The following is a 16,980-nucleotide window of genomic DNA, read 5'->3' as shown; positions in this document are numbered from 1 at the left end:
GGCATCCAAGGAAACACTCAGACCTCTGTCTGAGCTGACTACATGTCTGTACCAAGCTCTTCCCCAAAGCTAATCCAGTCTTACTTCTAAGAGAAATTATGACTTTCATTTACTGACACAAGGCATTTATTCCGTTCTGATTACACCACCTTTGCCAAGTCTTTATGGATTACGTGTGTTTTTTAGTACTTTGCTTCATCTAGGGAAGTTGGCTGGACATCCACAACTTCTCTGGGCAACTTGTTCCAGTGCCTTACCACACTCACAGTAAGAATTCTACCTAATAGCTAATCTAAACCTGCCCTCTTTCAAATTAAAAGCATTCTCCCTTGTTCTATCTTTGCATGCCTTTGTCAAATGCCCTCTCCAGCCTACTTGTAGGCTCCCTTTAGGTACTGAAAGGCTGCTAAGAAAGTTAAAAATGCATTATTTGAAATAATGGAACATAGCGCAAAAAGAACATAAAAGAAAAAAACATACCCTGAAGATTATGCTTAAGAGTACAGTTCCTCCTTGTCTGCATTAATCCTTATGTGGCTTCCACCACTCTTTCTATCATAATAAGCTGGGATGTCCTGCAGTTATCTAAAGATTATCTATCGCCTTGTGGGGAAGAGGCACCAAAACTGATTGAGTTTGCTTCAGTGCCACACCAAGCTAGAGGGCCATGGCCCTTGTGTTTCTTTTTATTTCCTTATTAAAAAAACTAGTTTCTTTATTTCTCCTGACTAGGGATTTGGTGCCCCACAGCACTGCTAAAACTTTACTTAATTCCCTTTAGTCCCAGAGTCTTTGATTATGTTTTCTGCTGTTTATCTTCATTAGCACATTACCAGCTTCAGGCTGTGTGTCATTGCCTTCTGGAGCTACACTGGCAAAACCTTGGTCACTCTGTCAGAAGCAGAAAATGCTGTCTCTTCTTGTGGGGCCCACAACTTACTTAACCCTGCAAGCAGCATACGAAAACCAAACGTGGTGCAACAAATTGTAACTCTGGGAATAAGGTGTTTAATTTAAATACCTGCCTGCATTTTCATGTATCTCCTTGATTTTAAAGAGATCTTCTGTGATACTGCATCATAACCCAACTGTAGAAATGGCAAAAATTAACCTCAAGTGACCTACACCCGCAGAGTCCCTGTGCCTGTGTGCACCGCACATTTCTCTCTGATTTCTCTGCTGCTGTCTTTTCCTCCTGCAGGTTCTCCTAAACTCTTGGGAGAAGAGCATCCCTCTTTAACACTGCCATCACCTCCTGAAGGCCCCATGCACCCACCAGGTTACTCCTCTCTTTTCTGCGGCTGCAGAGGGAGATGCTGCAAAGCAGTGCCACAGAAAGGGACCTGGGGGTCCTGGTCGATGGCAAGTTGAATATGAGTCAGCAGTGCCCCGGCAGCCAGGAGGGCCAACCGTGTCCTGGGGGACATCAGGCAAAGCATCACCAGCCAGGTGAGGGAGGGGACTGTCCTGCTCTGCTCTGCGCTGGGACAGCCTCACCTTGAATATTGTGTGTAGTTTTGGGCACCATAATATAAGAAAAATTTTAAGCCATTAGAGAGTGTCCAAAGGAGGGCAACGAAGATGGTGAAGGGCCTTGAGGGGAAGCTGTGTGAGGAGCAGCTGAGGGCACTTGGTCTGTTCAGTCTAGAGAATAGGAGACTGAGGGGAGACATTGTGGGTTTCAACATCCTCATGAAGGGAAGCAGAGGGGCTGGCACTGATCTCTTCCCTGTGGTGACCAGTGACAGAACTCAAGGGAATGGCCTGAAGTTGTGCCAGGGGAGGTTTAGGTTGGATATTAGTAAACAGTTCTTCACCCAGAGGGTGGGTGGGCACTGAAATTGATTCCCTAGGACAGTGGTCATAGCACTAATCCTGACAGAGTTCAAGAAGTGTTTGGACGATACTCTCAGACACATGGTGTGACTCTTGGGGATGGTCCTGTGCAGGGCTAAGGGTTGAACTTGATGATCCTTGTGGGTCCCTTCCAACTTATTGGAACAACATATTCTGTGATTCTGTAACTTCTGTTTCAGTCAACAGGAACTCAATGCTTAAATGCTGACTGTCCATGTGCACAGAGATGGGAATAATACAGGTTTTTGCTCTCAGGCATGTAAGCACAAAGGAACACGCACATCTGTTAAACACATGGAGAACAGATACAGGAACAATCTAAGATTAATTAAACTTGCACTGAATAAAAGCAAAGGCTGGCAGTGATGAGACCTGGCTATGCTGTGGCCATACTGGTGGAGCTGTGGTTATATATGGCTTATTTACTGCCAAGACGGTGCTGCTGTTGAAGTGCAAACTGTCGATAAAAATGTCATGCAGTTTTGTTGGGGAAATATTCAGGGAAATAAATGTTTTTGTGCCTATTTAAGTCATATTGCATTACCATAGACATTTTAGATTTTCAGTTAATTATTTAAAGTTTGATGTTCCAGAGGGGAGCCAAATTCTCTCTTATTAATACATTAGCCTCCCTGGGCCTTGTTTTATATGACAGCTATTTTTTTTTCTGACCCTGCTCCTCTGCTACCAGGCAGAGGTTTCCTTGTTCTTCTCAGAGTTCACAAAATTTGAGTTATGACAGGTCAAGAAGTCACTCAGTCCTGGTCACCAGTACTACAATAATATTCTTCTATGTGCTCCTATCCCTTTTGGGATAATGGCCCTATGGAATGTTGGTGCTGCTGCATATCTCTAAAATGAACATCATTCAGTCACCCCCAAGGTCCTCCTGACCTCTCTTGAGTGGGCTGGCTTATCACCATCTAGGCAGCAAAAGCTGTAATAATATAACAAGGACTTAATCATAGAATCATAGAATCATAGCATGGTTTGGGTCAAAGAGACCTTAAAGATCATCTAGCTCCAATACCCTGCCAAAGGCAGGAACATCTTCCACCAGACCAGGTTCCTCAGAGCCCCATCCAGCCTGGCCTTGAACACCTAGTGCAGTAAATACTACTTCAAAATACACAAAAGATCATTGATAATGTCCTGGAAGGCAGCAGGTTGCATCCATATTTTTCCTGGCAGGATAGGTATGATTGTAACCTGGAAAAGAGACAGTAGAGATATACATGCACATGGTATGTTTAATTTGGAATTATGGTTAAAGTGCTTATGAGCATAATGGGTGTGATGACGCCCCACTGAGTTTTTCATGTGACAGATGACTGACTGTCAGAGCAATATATAACAAACCTCATGAAGGACTTAAAGAAATAAATCCCAGATTTCTTGGCTGATGCTCTAGGGAATGCAGATCCAGAGATTTCCCATCCTTTCCACACACACCTAGCACACAAGAGTGTGCAGTGGGGGATAAGGCTGCATGGCCACAGTACAAAATAGCCTGTCCAGTGTCATGGACACTGCTCCTCAGTGTCACCTGTGCTTCCCCCCTGAAAATCTGAAGGGCAGATCCATCACAGCCCCATCCATCTGCTGAGCTCTCCCAGCACATCTGTTAGGCTGCAGTGCTTGCTCTGCCTTGGCAGAATATGCAGAGGAAGTATGTGGGCTAAGCATAACTAGGACTAGAGCATCTCTGGGAGGCTACCTAAGACTAAATATTGTATAACCATTACACAGCTCTTCAGGTGATGTTATTCCATGCCAAAAGTGCCATTTCTCCCACAGGTGCTGCCCGTTTTTCCCATATGGGAAGACTCTGTAAAATGCCAAGGCTCTGCATAGGTTGGATTTGCTCTGTACGTTCAATCACGGGGTCCCACTGCGGGTTATCCTGATTCCTCAGTGGTATGAGCTGGGTTTTTTGATGCGTATCTGAGGGCTGTGCATGTGACAGTGTCTGAAGTGCCACCAGACACAGCACATGTGTTTGTGGCAGCTACTGCCTTGCAAATAGCAGCCAGCAGCTTTGTGCAATACCCCAGTCACAGAGCGCGCTTTTCTTGGAGGCTCTAACAAGCTGGGCTGTCGCTTTGCCCTCAGCTATTGAGTTTTTTCTGTTCACATAGGCATGATTAGCTTTTAATGAGCCCTCCTGAGCATCCCCCCGAGATTCCCCTTTTTTCACTGGTGATGATTAGGAAATATGCACTAATCACAGTATGGACACATCTGGGGTTTGCTGCAGTGGCTGATTAATCCCTGTGCTTTGCCTGTACCGTCAGGCACGTGCAGTGTTGTAGGCCAATGAAGAGACTCAGAGTTATACTCCAACAACATAATCCTGAGACAGGTGAATATCCATCAGCTCCCACTAATATCTGTGACCATCAAATCACTTAGTTTCTCATAGGATCACACAGAATATTTTAGGAGAGCCATGAGACTTCTGCCCTTGCAACAGCCCCTTCTCTATCAGGGCAATGAAATTTTTGGCCAGAAGGGAGTTTGTAAACACAAGATCCCAAATCTGGTGGGAACTGGACTCAGAAATGAGTTAATCTCAGGCTTGTTCCCTGCAGAATTGTTTTTTTCTGAAGGTTTATCTCCCCTTCAGTGTAATCTGAGCAGCTCAACACAGATGAATGCTCTTCGATCAAAATATTTGCAGCTCTGCTCCGTCTCCCATGGGCTACAAGGCAACTGAGAGACATTATTTTAATTTCTGTTTTAAAACATCAAGAGGTATCACATTTGCAGGTGTTGGTGCCAGGAAGATGAGATCAATAGTACCAAAGCAAGTTGCTGTTATCTTTTTAAAGACATGAGTCTGTGGCTTTGTGGATTTCTCATGATCTTACCCAGCTGATTGCTGTTTGTCAAGGGCTTGGAATACTGGGCAAGGGGCTTTGGTGGAGAAAGGGCATCTCTAGCCACACACCCTTCCTTCTCTGCTGCAGGTAAGTACCAGTCCACCAAATCCTGATCAGTATGACTCAAGTTATTCCGCACACACCCACAGAAACTGTTCTCTGACCATTTCCATGTAGCATGTACTGTGACAGCTCCTAGCTTCTGGAGTAATTGATGAAGTATGGGAATACTTCTGCATTAACCTGCAGTACCGATTCTGCACACTTCAGATTACACCCAGAGGGACGGATACATACAGCTATGAATCCAGAGCATCCCTTCAAATTGAGTTACTTTGGAATTCGACCAGTTTAATTCCTTGGTGGAGAAGTCAAATGAGTTTGACTAAGTGGCTCCCAAAAGGCAAGGACAGCACTAGAGCAGCTGGTCATTTTGTGACATTGCGTTTCTCTGCCCATTTCATTTGCCTCCTACAGGCTGGTCATGGTAACAGGAACATGAAGTGTTTAATTTTCCCCTCCTCTGCAGTGTTGAGGTGTGCTTCCTGGTGCCAGTTGGACAGTTCCACCTGCCACATCTTCTGCAGGGATCAAGGACACTGCCAGTGCACTTCATCTTTCCTCACCTGTGCTATAGTATATTTTAGGACCTTTGGTCATTCATTAATCATTTTATGATTGTGCTGGTGTTTCTTGGACTACTGCAATTTACAACTTGGATGTTCTTCCTACACTTCTTTTTTTAAACAGCTCTCTGATATTAAAGGGGTGGACAAGAGTGTCCCAATTTGTTCCTTTCAGTCCTGTATTTCTTATGCATCTTACACTGACTTTTGACAGCAAGAGGATACACAATGCTCTGGTGCAGCCTCAAATTGAATATTGTGTGCAATTTTGGGCACCACAATATAAGAAAAATATTAAGCCATTAGAGAGTGTCCAAAGAAGGGCAATGAAGATGGTGAAGGGCCTTGGGGGGAAGCCATAAGAGGAGCAGCTGAGGTCACTTGGTCTGTTCAGCCTGCAGAAGAGGAGACTGAGGAGAGACCTCATTGCAGTTACAACTTCCTTGTGAGAGGAAGAGGAGGGGCTGGCACTGATATCTTCTCTGTGGTGGTCAGTGACAGGACTGGCCTGAAGTTGTGTCAGGGGAGGTTTAGGTTGGATATTAGAAAAAAGTTCTTCACCCAGAGGGTGGGTGGGCACTGGAACTGATTCCCCAGGACAGTGGTCATAGAACCAAGCCTGGCAAAGTTCAAGGAGGGTAGGGATGATACTCTCAGGCACACGGTGTAACTTTTGGGGATGGTCCTGTGCAGGGCTAAGGGTTGGACTCGATGGTCCTTGTGGGTCCCTTCCAACTTGGCATGTTCTGTGGTCTCTCATAACAAAGGCAGTTGGGACACGATGCCTATTTGACCCTTGCACGCACTGCAGGTGCTCATAACAACAGATGTGGCAGGGGTCCCCACAGTGAAATAGGCTACTTATCCCTCCCCTACACAAGGAGCTTCTCACTGGCCAGGACTAGCGAGGAAAAGATAGAAAAGCTGGGATGAGGAAAGCACAGGCTATGGGAGGAGATTCAGTTATCTAAGGCTGACCCTTGGAGGTTTGTGAGGAAATCCTCCAGCACCATGCAGAAACGCTTTTCTGGAACTGTGACAACCATGGTTAGGATGAGCAATGCACTTGTGTTGCTCTAGGAGACGGAGATAAGTTTGGGTGGAAATGATCCCTGGAGATTGTACCAACTCTGGGTGCTTGGGGAACCCATCTTGGCTCCATAGGTCACAGCTGCTTCTCTGCAGAGAGAAGTACCAGCCATCATAGAGCAGGTCAGGCTTCAAACCTTGCAGTTCAGGAGTTGCAGACTGCAGTTACAAGACAGAAAGGGAAACCAAAGTCCATCAGTACTCCTTTTGAACTATACAGGTTCTTTGGGAAAGCATCTGGATGACAGAAATTTTAAAAATGGCATTGTCATAGGGAAGGGTTCTCAAGGACTGACATTTGGTTTAAGTCTACGTTGTGGGATGCTCCAGAGCGTATTTCTTTCCTTTCTTCTAGTTCTCCTCTCCAGTTACTCTGGGGTGTATTGAGCCATTCAAAGCTTTACTAGGTCACCAGACATGTTGGGTTCTGGGTGATCCAGAGAGTATCCTATCCTCTGTCAGCTTTGCTGTTTGGAGGGAGAGCAAATCTGGTCTGGAGAGTGGGCTAAGGGCACCCCTTACACATCAGTGTCAGTAAGACTTCATTTTTAGATCTTGATTGTAGTTGAAATGCCACAGAGACTGAATGACTGGAAGCCATTTTCCCAGATACAGTCTTAGGATAAGATCTTAATGGCATGAATTTAAATCCACCCCACTCTGGCTAGCCCTCTGTGACTAGTGGGCCATTGGGAAAGTGGAGGATTAAAAGGTGAAGGACCACAGTATGGAGGAGGCTGCCTGGCCAAGAAAACAGCTCATTTACTGGAAAAGCTATAGAATGAACTTCTTCCCACAACTGTGGATCATGGCAAGTCACTGCTGCCTTTCTGCAGCTGTCCAGCTGAATTCCTGCCCAAACCATGCTGGCTGCAGTGCACACTCAGACACCCAGCATACGTGTACACCCTTTATACCGGAACTGAAATTCCGACAACTGGCACTGTGGGCAGCAGTGGTCCCTGGTGTGTCCAGAAATCCACAAAGGCTGATGCAAATAATGTGATGATTGGGAAGATGCTATCCAGGGAAAAACTGTAAGGCAAGGACAAGAGAACTCAGAGCTGAGTTCATAACCCTGAGTCATTCCTGCTCTTCTGAGTGCTTCCATGTATGCTGAGCTTCCCTACATGAGCAGGTTCACTGAAGTCCATGAGGAAAGCATAGCCGAGGGAAAAAGTTATTGGGAATGTATGTGAGGTGGATTTTCAGTGCCAAGAAAAATCACTAACAAATCAGCCTACTAAACTTTTAGTTATTTTGAAGTCTAAACAAGCCCCAGCACTTGCATATGCCTGTATGTCAAGGGAAGGAGATAAACCTAACTCTTGGAAGGAAGAAATGACTGTGGCCAAGGTCAAAGTGGTAACAAGCAAGTATAAAGACAGCAGCAAAGAAAGTGGGAGTAGTGTGGAATGAATCGTGATCAACTGACATATTAAGATGCCATGAAAAACGCAGATTACAGTCAAAAGAAGGAGGAAAGCTCCAGAATGAAGCAAGAACAAGGGATTCCCCAAATATGTAGAAGGACCAAAATTAATCCAGATCCTTGTACTTTTGCTCAAAGGAAAAAACGTGATACTTGGGCTGTTGCTATTGAGATGTGCGTGGTGAGAATATGAGAAATGGCTAGTGCAGGGGGAATTTCTTCTCCAGTTAGATGCTGTCAAGTTCAAAATCATCTGAAAATGACCTGGATCTTGAGGAGATTAGTCCTACATGCCATGTCCCAGGTTGGCTGTTTGAACGGATACTGTGTGTTGTAAGTGGGAAGCCAATTCAATGAATACTGTCTCAAATAGGTGTTGCTTGGAATAACCCTGGAGTCATGTAAAGGGGCATAGGGTCTTGTTCTTCTTTCAGAAATGGTGCTATAAGGTCCATTTAATTCCCTCTCTGTTCTGCAACCTTCATGACCACTGGAATACTACCATTGCAGCATCCAGAGTGATCTATAGCTTTCCTCTGGACAGCACTCCAGAAAATTTCACTTTCTAGAAAATGCTCCTTGGCAAAGCCTCAGCTCTCATGTTACTATAATTAATCAGCTGATTAATGCATTCAAGTGTTTGTGGGTAGGCTTGAAATTAATTTTAACAGTGTTCATGTAAACCCAGTGGGAAAACTCAGAAGCTGAAGGAAAAATTAGAGACAAATACATCTAGAAATCCTTTATGTGAAACATCCTCTTGTTGTCTGCAATAGATTGAGACATTCCTGTGAGGCATTACTGTGAAGACAACCAGGAAAAGAATATGGTGGTCTTAAAATAATTGCAATTCACAGGTATAGGGAAGCAAGAAGTGGATTAAAGTTGTAGTTGTCCTAGTTTTGGTCTTGTAGTGTACCCGGTAGGAAAAACACCAGGGAACTGGCATACAGGAGGGCACTGTATTGTGAAGGGTCCCACAAACTAGGGGAAAAAAAAAAGTGAATGTTGTTTTGGTTGAAGGTGGGAGAACAGAGAGTGCTGGGGGGTTCTGGTGAGGAGGGTCCCTGTGACCACAGTGAGGCCAGGCAGATGTTCCAGAGGGCAAAGGGAAGGTCACGCTCTCGAGATGAGCAAGCGCCTGACATTTCAGCACCAGAGAAACCCTCTGGCTGACTGGAAGAAACTCTGTGGTTGAATTAGGCAATTGTGCTCTATGAGGTTTTTCTCTGCAGACTTTTTGTTACTCACAGCTACTGGAAAGTGGGTGAGGTGGAGCCTTGGGATCAGCTCATAGGACAGTGTCTCTGGGTTTAAGGAAACCTCACCAACACCAGTATTACAGATACAGAGAGAGGGGCTGCTGCTGAGAAATGGACTCCTTACCAAGTTCATCCTTGTTGAAAGCAATTGGATATGTTGGACTTCTTTACTCGCTTGGTTTCCTTTTTGAAAGCTTCCGTGTTGGCAGGAGGTAGGTAAAGCTAACAGCTGTTGCCTCTTGAATTAATTGGGGTTCCCCAAGCCTAGGTGCTCCGCTTTTCTATTTTACTCTTTCACAGTTTGTAGTGCTGAAGCATTTTATTTTTAAGGGAGCTACTACACTCTCCCTATCTACAGGAAACAGAATATAAAAAAAAAAAAAAAAGAAAGGAAAAAAAAGACTTTGGCAAGGAGCCAAGCCCAGTGACTGAAGTAAGAAGTAGGGAACTTGGAGTAAGTTTAGTTACTGGGACATTGTATGTCAGAGCGAGTCACCGGTGGATTTTAAGGGTGTCGGAGACGATCACGTGATCCCATTTCACAGCGCAGGGAAGGTTTGGTTCCTTAGATGAATGTCCCGGCGCTGTGACTACGAGCGAAGCTGTCGGTCTTGGGAGGGGATAAAGCTGCGTGTAAATGAGAAGAGAGGAGTGTACCGGAGTGCTATGGAGGGCAGCAACTTTGTTGTTGTGACTTTTACAAGCCTTCAAGGGTAAGATTTAATGCTTTCCTTGCGCTCGCTTGTTTTCTCTGCCAGTTTTGGGGGGCAGAAAACTTTTTGGTTTTTTTTTTGAGACCCAAGAGTTTTGCGAAGCTTAATCAAAGTGCTCGGGGTTGAGTTTTTTCTGCGGGCGAGCTGAGAGACGTCCGGGTGGAGTGAGCTGGGCTGCGTGTGATTCCGAGCGGCAGCAGCAGCAGCAGCCGCCCGGGGAAGCTGCTATTGTTTGTTTCAGAGGGAGCAGACTGCGTTTCTTTTTGGGAACCCGCTCTGCCACAGCTGTTGATCCGTAACTTGAGCGTCGTTGCAACTAACTTACCCACAGGAGCTGAATGCAAATTTTTGACAGCCGTCCTGGTGTCAGTTTAAAGAGTGTTTTAATGAAGACAGATGGAGGATATTGGATCATTACTTTAAAACGTGGCAGATAACAGACTGAGCCTGTTTCCCGGCAATTACATCTAATTGCATTGGCACATTTGAGTGTAGGGGTGAGAACGCAGAGTTTCATGGGTTTCTGTATATATAGCTTGGAAAAGCACCTAAAAATAGCTGTAGGGCTGGCTCACCTCATCCAGGATACCTCTTCAGGTGCGGAAAAAGTGGGGTTTCAGGGGTACTTTCAGATTCTTTGCATTGAGTCAATAGATTTAAACCAGAGTCTCCACTCCTTTTGTAAACTGTGATGCCAAGAGTGATCATTTATAGTGCCTTAAACTTGTTCCAGCTTGAATTCAGTCAAATCTGATTTTAGTCCTGAAAAAGTGTATTTTTGGGATTCAAAACACACATTTCAGTTGTCCACCCTGCAGCTTGCTGTGTTTGCAAAGCAGGGAGTGGTACAACACCTGTTTTGCTCTTCAGGTATTCAAACACAAGAGGATGTAAGAAGGGGTGGAGAAATACAAATAGTAATGTGTTTCAAAGCTGAAAGATGAGTAGAACTAATTATTTCTAATGGCTGAAATTTTTGCACCTGCTTTTGAAAGGAAAAAGCGAATTCATCGTTCTCTTTGGAAGCAAAATTTGAAAAATTTGACTGAAACAGTATACCTGTAGTTCAAAGGGGTCTCTTCGCAAACATGCCTTTGTGTGGCATGTGGCAAGGTCAGCTTATGCCAGCTGTGCCAGGCCTTACCAGAGCCTTGGTAAGGCAAACAATGGACTAGTATGTCCTTTCTTGTGATACCTGGGAGTGAGTGTGACTGTCCAGCTCTAGCTCCTGACGTGCACGCCCTTAGCAGGTATACAGCTAAGGCATGGAGAAAATAGGAAGTATGAGGACCTGATGTATTTTAAACCTTTAATATTCTCCCAGCTGTGCATCCAAATCCAGTGTAAAGTGATACATGTTCAAAATTTAGCGATTTGGGTCTGGTTCACCTCGTGGTAGTTAACATCATTAGTCCACCAAGAGCAATGGGCAGCACAAGTGGTTTTCAACCTTGTCTGTCACAGTGCCCAGGGCTTGGGATCTGCTTTGTCATATGCTGAGTTATTCGTTTGATATCTAGTACTTTAGCCTGAAAAAAACCCAGAATTCTAAGACCTGTGGATATTTGTGGTTGTTACACCAGCTGAACATAGATCTACAAAAAAATTTAACTTACAGATCTTCCTTGTGTGCAAAAACTGACCTGACATGGAAAGGGGAGTGGAGGCATGGTGTGCTCTCTGAATTTGTACCTGGACAGGGTTGTTTAAATGTTTTAGGGTGTACATATACCACAGGATGTTTGGTGGCAAAACTGACTGGAGAAATCTGACATTCTCCTCCTCTCTGGGTTCTTGCTTTTAGTACTACAGCCCAATTTGCTGCCCTCTTAAATCTGATACGACCTGTGCTTGGGCAGGAATTTCAGTCTGTACTGAACTACACCCCATGATCTGGATTAAAATAACCCTTCCAAAAATGATTGTATTTAACATGGATCATTTCACAGAGTCTGTGAATGAGGTGATGGGAGCAAAAGCATCAAGTATATTCTGATTTGTATTTATCATTGAATCTGACGTATCATATAGCTTTGTCCAGAGAAACGGGGCCAAGAAATGAGCTGTGCTTTCCACCTGCAACATCTGCTCTGCATTCGTCCAAATTTGCCATGTCTTCTCTCATTTTGCTACTCGTGATTGTAATGGTGGGAAGGGCCTCCCTCTATCTCCAGTTTGCAGTATAGCCATTGCAAATTCCACACATTGTGGCTCATTGCAACTTGCCCCTCATGCAGGAGGAGCTTTGCAGTTGTGTTCTCAAGCCAAATCTTAGATTCTTGGAATGGCTTGGGTTGGAAGGGACCTTTAAGATCACGTAATTCCAACCCCTTTGCCATGGACACTTTCTACTAGACCAAGTTGCTCAAAGCCCCATCCAACCTGGCCTTGAACACTTCCAGGGTTGGGGCAGCCACAGCTTCTCTGGGCAACTTGTGCCAGGGCCTCATCCTCACAGTAAAGAATTGCTTCCTAATATCTAATTTAAACCTACTCTCTTACAGTTTGAAGCCATTACGTTTGTCCTGTCACTACATGCCCTTGTAAAAAGTCCCCCTCCAGCTCTTTTGTAGCCCCTTTAAGTACTAGAAGGTGCTCTAAGATCTCCCCAGAGCCTTCCCTTCTCTAGGCTGACCGACCCCAGTTCTTGCAGCCTGTCTTCACAGAGAGGTGCTGTGGATATAAAAGTGCTCTGAGCCCATGATTAAACTGTCAGTAGCCATAAAGCAGGTGGATTGTCTTTGCAGAAGTGTAAGCCATAGATAGACAGTTCATGGAGCCCCATAGGTGCAAAAGTGTTCTCTAGTAAGAAGAGATAATTTATTCATAGCTTATACCCCCAAATCTCCATAAAAGAGGAACTGGGAATTTGAACTTTAATTTCTGCTAACATGAACTTTAATTTCTGAAAACACGAGAAAGGAACAAGTTTCCTGTTAAGATGAGGGGTTGGACCAAATTCTAATGGGCCCAGTTGATTACTGAGTAGTGCAGAGTACCTGAAGTAAACAAAAATGAAGAAAATCCCAAAATAATGAAATGGAAAATGGAACAACAACAAGAAGAAGTCCAGAAGGTCTGACACAGACTGTGGAAAGCAACTTCAGGATACTGAAGCAGTGCTTCACTTTGCCTCTGAAAATAGCTGGTGCCAGGGAAAACTTAAGACAAACAGGAAATTGCCTTTTTTCTGACTACAGAAAGTTTTCATGTGTTTTATGGGTTTTTAATTAATTCAGGAAAAGAAGGCTGTCAAAGTGTCTTACCAAAATTTAAGAAGCACTTCATGCCACACAACAAATGAAATGTGAGAGAATTTTTTTCCCAGAAAGTGCAAAGAGAAATTAAAACTGTAATTAAAAATTTATGTGAGTGATATGAGGCTGATGATCCATCATGGCAATTTTGGAAGGGAAACTGAATCTCAGATTTAAAAAAACAGATAAGTAAACTGAACAGGGGCATGAATTTTGATTACAAGTGAAATCTGTGATGGACAAAAAAGTATCCTGAGCTAATTTGTTAGTAAGTGCAGGGGCAAACGTGTTGGACCTTGCAAGTAGAATTGAGAGTCCAAAATACCCCAAGAAAAAGACCTAGGACTCCGAGGCCGGAAGAGCTAAGGTCAGCCAAGAGACAACACCTATCTGCAAAGGTTGTGCTAACTAAGAAGAAGGGGAACAGTACCTGCTGCACCACCACAGGGGATAACTCAAGCATTAGGTGTGTGTGTTTGTTTTCACACTTGCAGCCGGTGGTCAGTGAACTCTCAGACTGAAAACAGATGCCTGGAAGTGTGGTGGTGTCCTGTCACCGAGGGGAGTGTGAGCAGGCAGCCACACACAGAAGCTAAAGCCAGCATGAGAGTAGCTTGCCTAGGTAAAGAAGTATGGGGATTAGATGTGTGAGTCAATAACAAAGCAACAAAGGAAGATATTTGCAATATTATGAAAATAAAGGGTACACCTCAATGCAGTAGGGGTGTGTCCAGCCCTTAATGCCATCGTCTGTGTGCCCATTGAATACTGACTGACACATTGTCAAATAACATTGTGGTTTGGGCAAGCCAGGAACTGAGCTTTGCATAAAGGACCGAGTCAGCTTGGGAAGGATTCATAACTCCTAGGATCTAAGTAAGTAAGCAGCTGTGCCAAGTCTGTGTGGTGGAAATGCCGTACCAGAGAGGTAATTGGTACAAATGTATATGGCAAAGCTATCACCCTGTGTCTGCCCTAAAAGGCAAAGTTTTGTGGGAAAGGTGAGCTTGTAAGGATATTAGTGCTGGCCTGTAAGGATATTTGGTGGTAACTTAAATTTGCTGCTGGGTGAAGATGTTCAGTGGATGCAATTCTAATCGAATGGACTGAGAAGCTGTGGGAACTAAAGGTGCCCTCCATCCCAACACAGTGTATTGTTTCAATCTTCTTGCCATGCTGCAATCCCACCAGAAACCAGGGTTCAAAGAATCACAGTAATTAACAAAAGCTGAAGGAAGTTTCAGGTTTTTGTCTGGGAGACGTGAAAGTCTATTGTTTGTTTCATGCTGTTATTGCTGAAAGAAGGCTTACAACCACCCTCTCTTCTCTGTTTCCCCACAAATATAAAACTTCTTTTTTCCTTTCTGCTGAAATTATATGCCTTGTCAATTGAGTACGCAGTTGGGAGAGGTTTGGTAGCTGGGGATTGTTTTTCTAAATTTTTGGCACATACAGCAAAATCCAGAGTTCATATGGATCATGTAATCATCAATATGATGATTACAACCTGTCAACCTTTTGCATCCTTCTGCTTCCAGTGAACAATGATTATTGTTTTTCTAAAAAGTTTGACAAATACAGCAAAATCCAGAGTTCATGTGGATCATGTAATCATCCATATGATGATTGCAATCTGTCAACCTTTTGCATCCTGGTGCTGCCAGTGAACAGTGATTAGCAGATCTGTGGCTCGTAGTGCTTTAGGAAATCTGAGGTCTTTACCTCTGTGTGTGTGGGTGGTGTGTCTCCGTCCTCTATCTTATGCGGAACTATCTGTCCTAGTTTAGTAGGGTTTTGTAAGACTTAATAGGAATTCTAAAACATGAAAAAAATATGTTGAAAATAATAGACTGAGGTCAGGGATGGAAAGTAAGTTTGGTCAGCAGTGTTGAGAAAGCTTTAGGTTGTGACATATATTGTAACTTTAAGTGGTTTAGCTCCATGATCAGAGAAATTTTAGGGACAGGTGTTGGCAGAGCATTTGTTGTGGTGAGCAGAAACAATTGGATGAGTAAATAAAAAAATGATCTCTTCCAAGAAGAATGGGCACGGAAGGGCTCCCAAACCCCACAGTGAGTGTCAAGGTGCTCTGCACTCAGGGTGTGCAGCACTTATCTGGCTGGGTGAAGCTTACCTGCTGCTGTTTGCCTTGTCTCAGACTCACTGAATTGCAGCCGCTAAATAGTTAAAAATAACAATAAAATTGGTTTAGCATCTGAAGTAGATATCTGGGCAGATATTTGACCTGTGCAGGGATTGTAGAGACTTCTTTAAACTTTGCCTTTATTTTCTGAAAAGACGTGAAGCCCAGTCTTGCACTGGTGATGTTGTATCAGGCTTGCATTTGGGCAGTGGCATGTGCATGTTTCCAAAATATTATGTATTTGCTATATCTGTCTCCTTAGGAGCCCTTGGTCAGCACAGATAGCATAGGATAAAGTGCAAAAGCTACATCTGTCACCTAGAAAACTTGTTCTAGATAGATTGTGACTCCCTCAAATGTCTCAGCTTGGCTCACTGACCACTTAAGCAACTGGCATGGTGTTCCTATTGATTCAGGCTCCTGGTCAGCCAAGCATGCCAGGCAATGCTGGCTTTTCTCATGCTCACAGGTCCTCTAGGCTGTCAGCACCAATATCACCTTCAAGTCCTTTAAATAAACTTGTATGACGATTGGAACACTGAAACTTAAATTACCAACAGGTTTTGGTGTGATTTTTTTTAACGCTCAATTCCTCTGCCTGTCAGGATATATTCAGTGACTTATATGCAGTTTTGGTGCCTGGCTTTAGGCTTCTGGGGCAAGTAGTTTGAAGACAGTGGGAGAGAAATTTTATTCTAGTCCACCCCAACACAAAGAGTAACCAGCAGTGGACAACAGTGTGAGCCAGCACATGTTGAACACAGGCGGGTGTACAGGAAACCAGTGCTTCCCGTTGCTTCCTCCTCTTTAGGGAGGCTGGTCTTTCTCTGGGTAGTCATACAGTTCGTCTGTACCTTAAGTGCAAACCCAGTGCTTTTTCTCCTTTTCATATATCACCAATGTAGTGGGAATGTCCTTTTCAGTCTCTCCTACACCAGCCTTTTCTTTGTGCCATGCCAGAAGATGAATTAATCAACATGCCCAAGGTAAGGTAGCCCACACTGATGTCGTGCAACCTGAAAACCTAAGATTGTTTTGCATTTAAAACATTCTAGATGATAAACTGTAGCTGTTGGCCATGTTGCCTAGGAGTTTGTTTCCCCTATTTTACGGTCACAGAATTACATGTATGTGCTACAGTATGTGTTGTGAGTTGCCTTCTCTTTTCTCTTGCAGAAGTTCCATGGAGTTGGACTAAAATAAAGTTTTGGGATGTCTCTATTTGAATTAAAATTTGGAAAGAAGAAACTGAAAGGTGAGTGTGGTCTGATAATACCATTGTCAATGGGTGACGAGATAAGAAATACAGCACACATGTGAGTCCTTGATATCATGTTTGGGAGCATGTCCTGTACCCACAGAGCAGGTGGGGGAAGACACACTTTCGTTCCTTTTCCTGCATTTCATACTCCCTTGGAGGATTGCTGCAGATTGTGTGCCAGTGAACGGGGGCACGTCTGGAACAGAACAGGCTGCAAAGTTTATGCACCCGTCGTGGCACGTGATTGCTCTGGGGAAGTTGAGTTCTGATGGTTTCTTACAAGAATCTTTTATGGGAGTGTGTGGATGAGCAATGAACAGGGAATGGTGTGATGCAGTCTTTTCATGATGAAATGTACTGATGCACCTCAAATTCTGTCTTCGGTTTTGAGCCCCTCACAGCAAAAAAAACATTGAGCTGCTGGAGTGTGTCCAGAGAAGGGCAATGAAGCTGGTGAA

At 44.1% G+C, this 16,980-nt stretch overlaps 1 protein-coding gene across 4 annotated transcripts in view; it reads left to right on the top strand.

Moving 5' to 3' along the window:
* Positions 1-16,980, top strand: part of LOC108499335 (phospholipid-transporting ATPase FetA-like) — a 92,992-nt gene that overhangs the window by 13,002 nt on the left and 63,010 nt on the right. The window contains exons 1-2 of one of the 4 annotated variants that reach the window (XM_017819055.1): positions 1,429-1,449; positions 16,438-16,516. In XM_017819055.1, the coding sequence (XP_017674544.1) occupies positions 16,474-16,516 (43 nt within the window). In that variant the 5' untranslated portion in view covers positions 1,429-1,449; positions 16,438-16,473. Of the gene's footprint in view, positions 1-1,428; positions 1,450-8,626; positions 9,361-9,567; positions 9,862-16,437; positions 16,517-16,980 lie in introns of those variants that run through there. The other 3 variants (XM_017819056.1, XM_017819053.1, XM_017819054.1) reach the window with 3 other exon arrangements.

Source organism: Lepidothrix coronata, unplaced genomic scaffold (assembly GCF_001604755.1).
Source record: "Lepidothrix coronata isolate B3197 unplaced genomic scaffold, Lepidothrix_coronata-1.0 Scaffold72, whole genome shotgun sequence".
Lineage (NCBI taxonomy): Eukaryota > Metazoa > Chordata > Aves > Passeriformes > Pipridae > Lepidothrix > Lepidothrix coronata.
Note: the sequence above shows the minus strand (reverse complement) of the source record. Positions and strands in the feature narration are given on the sequence as shown.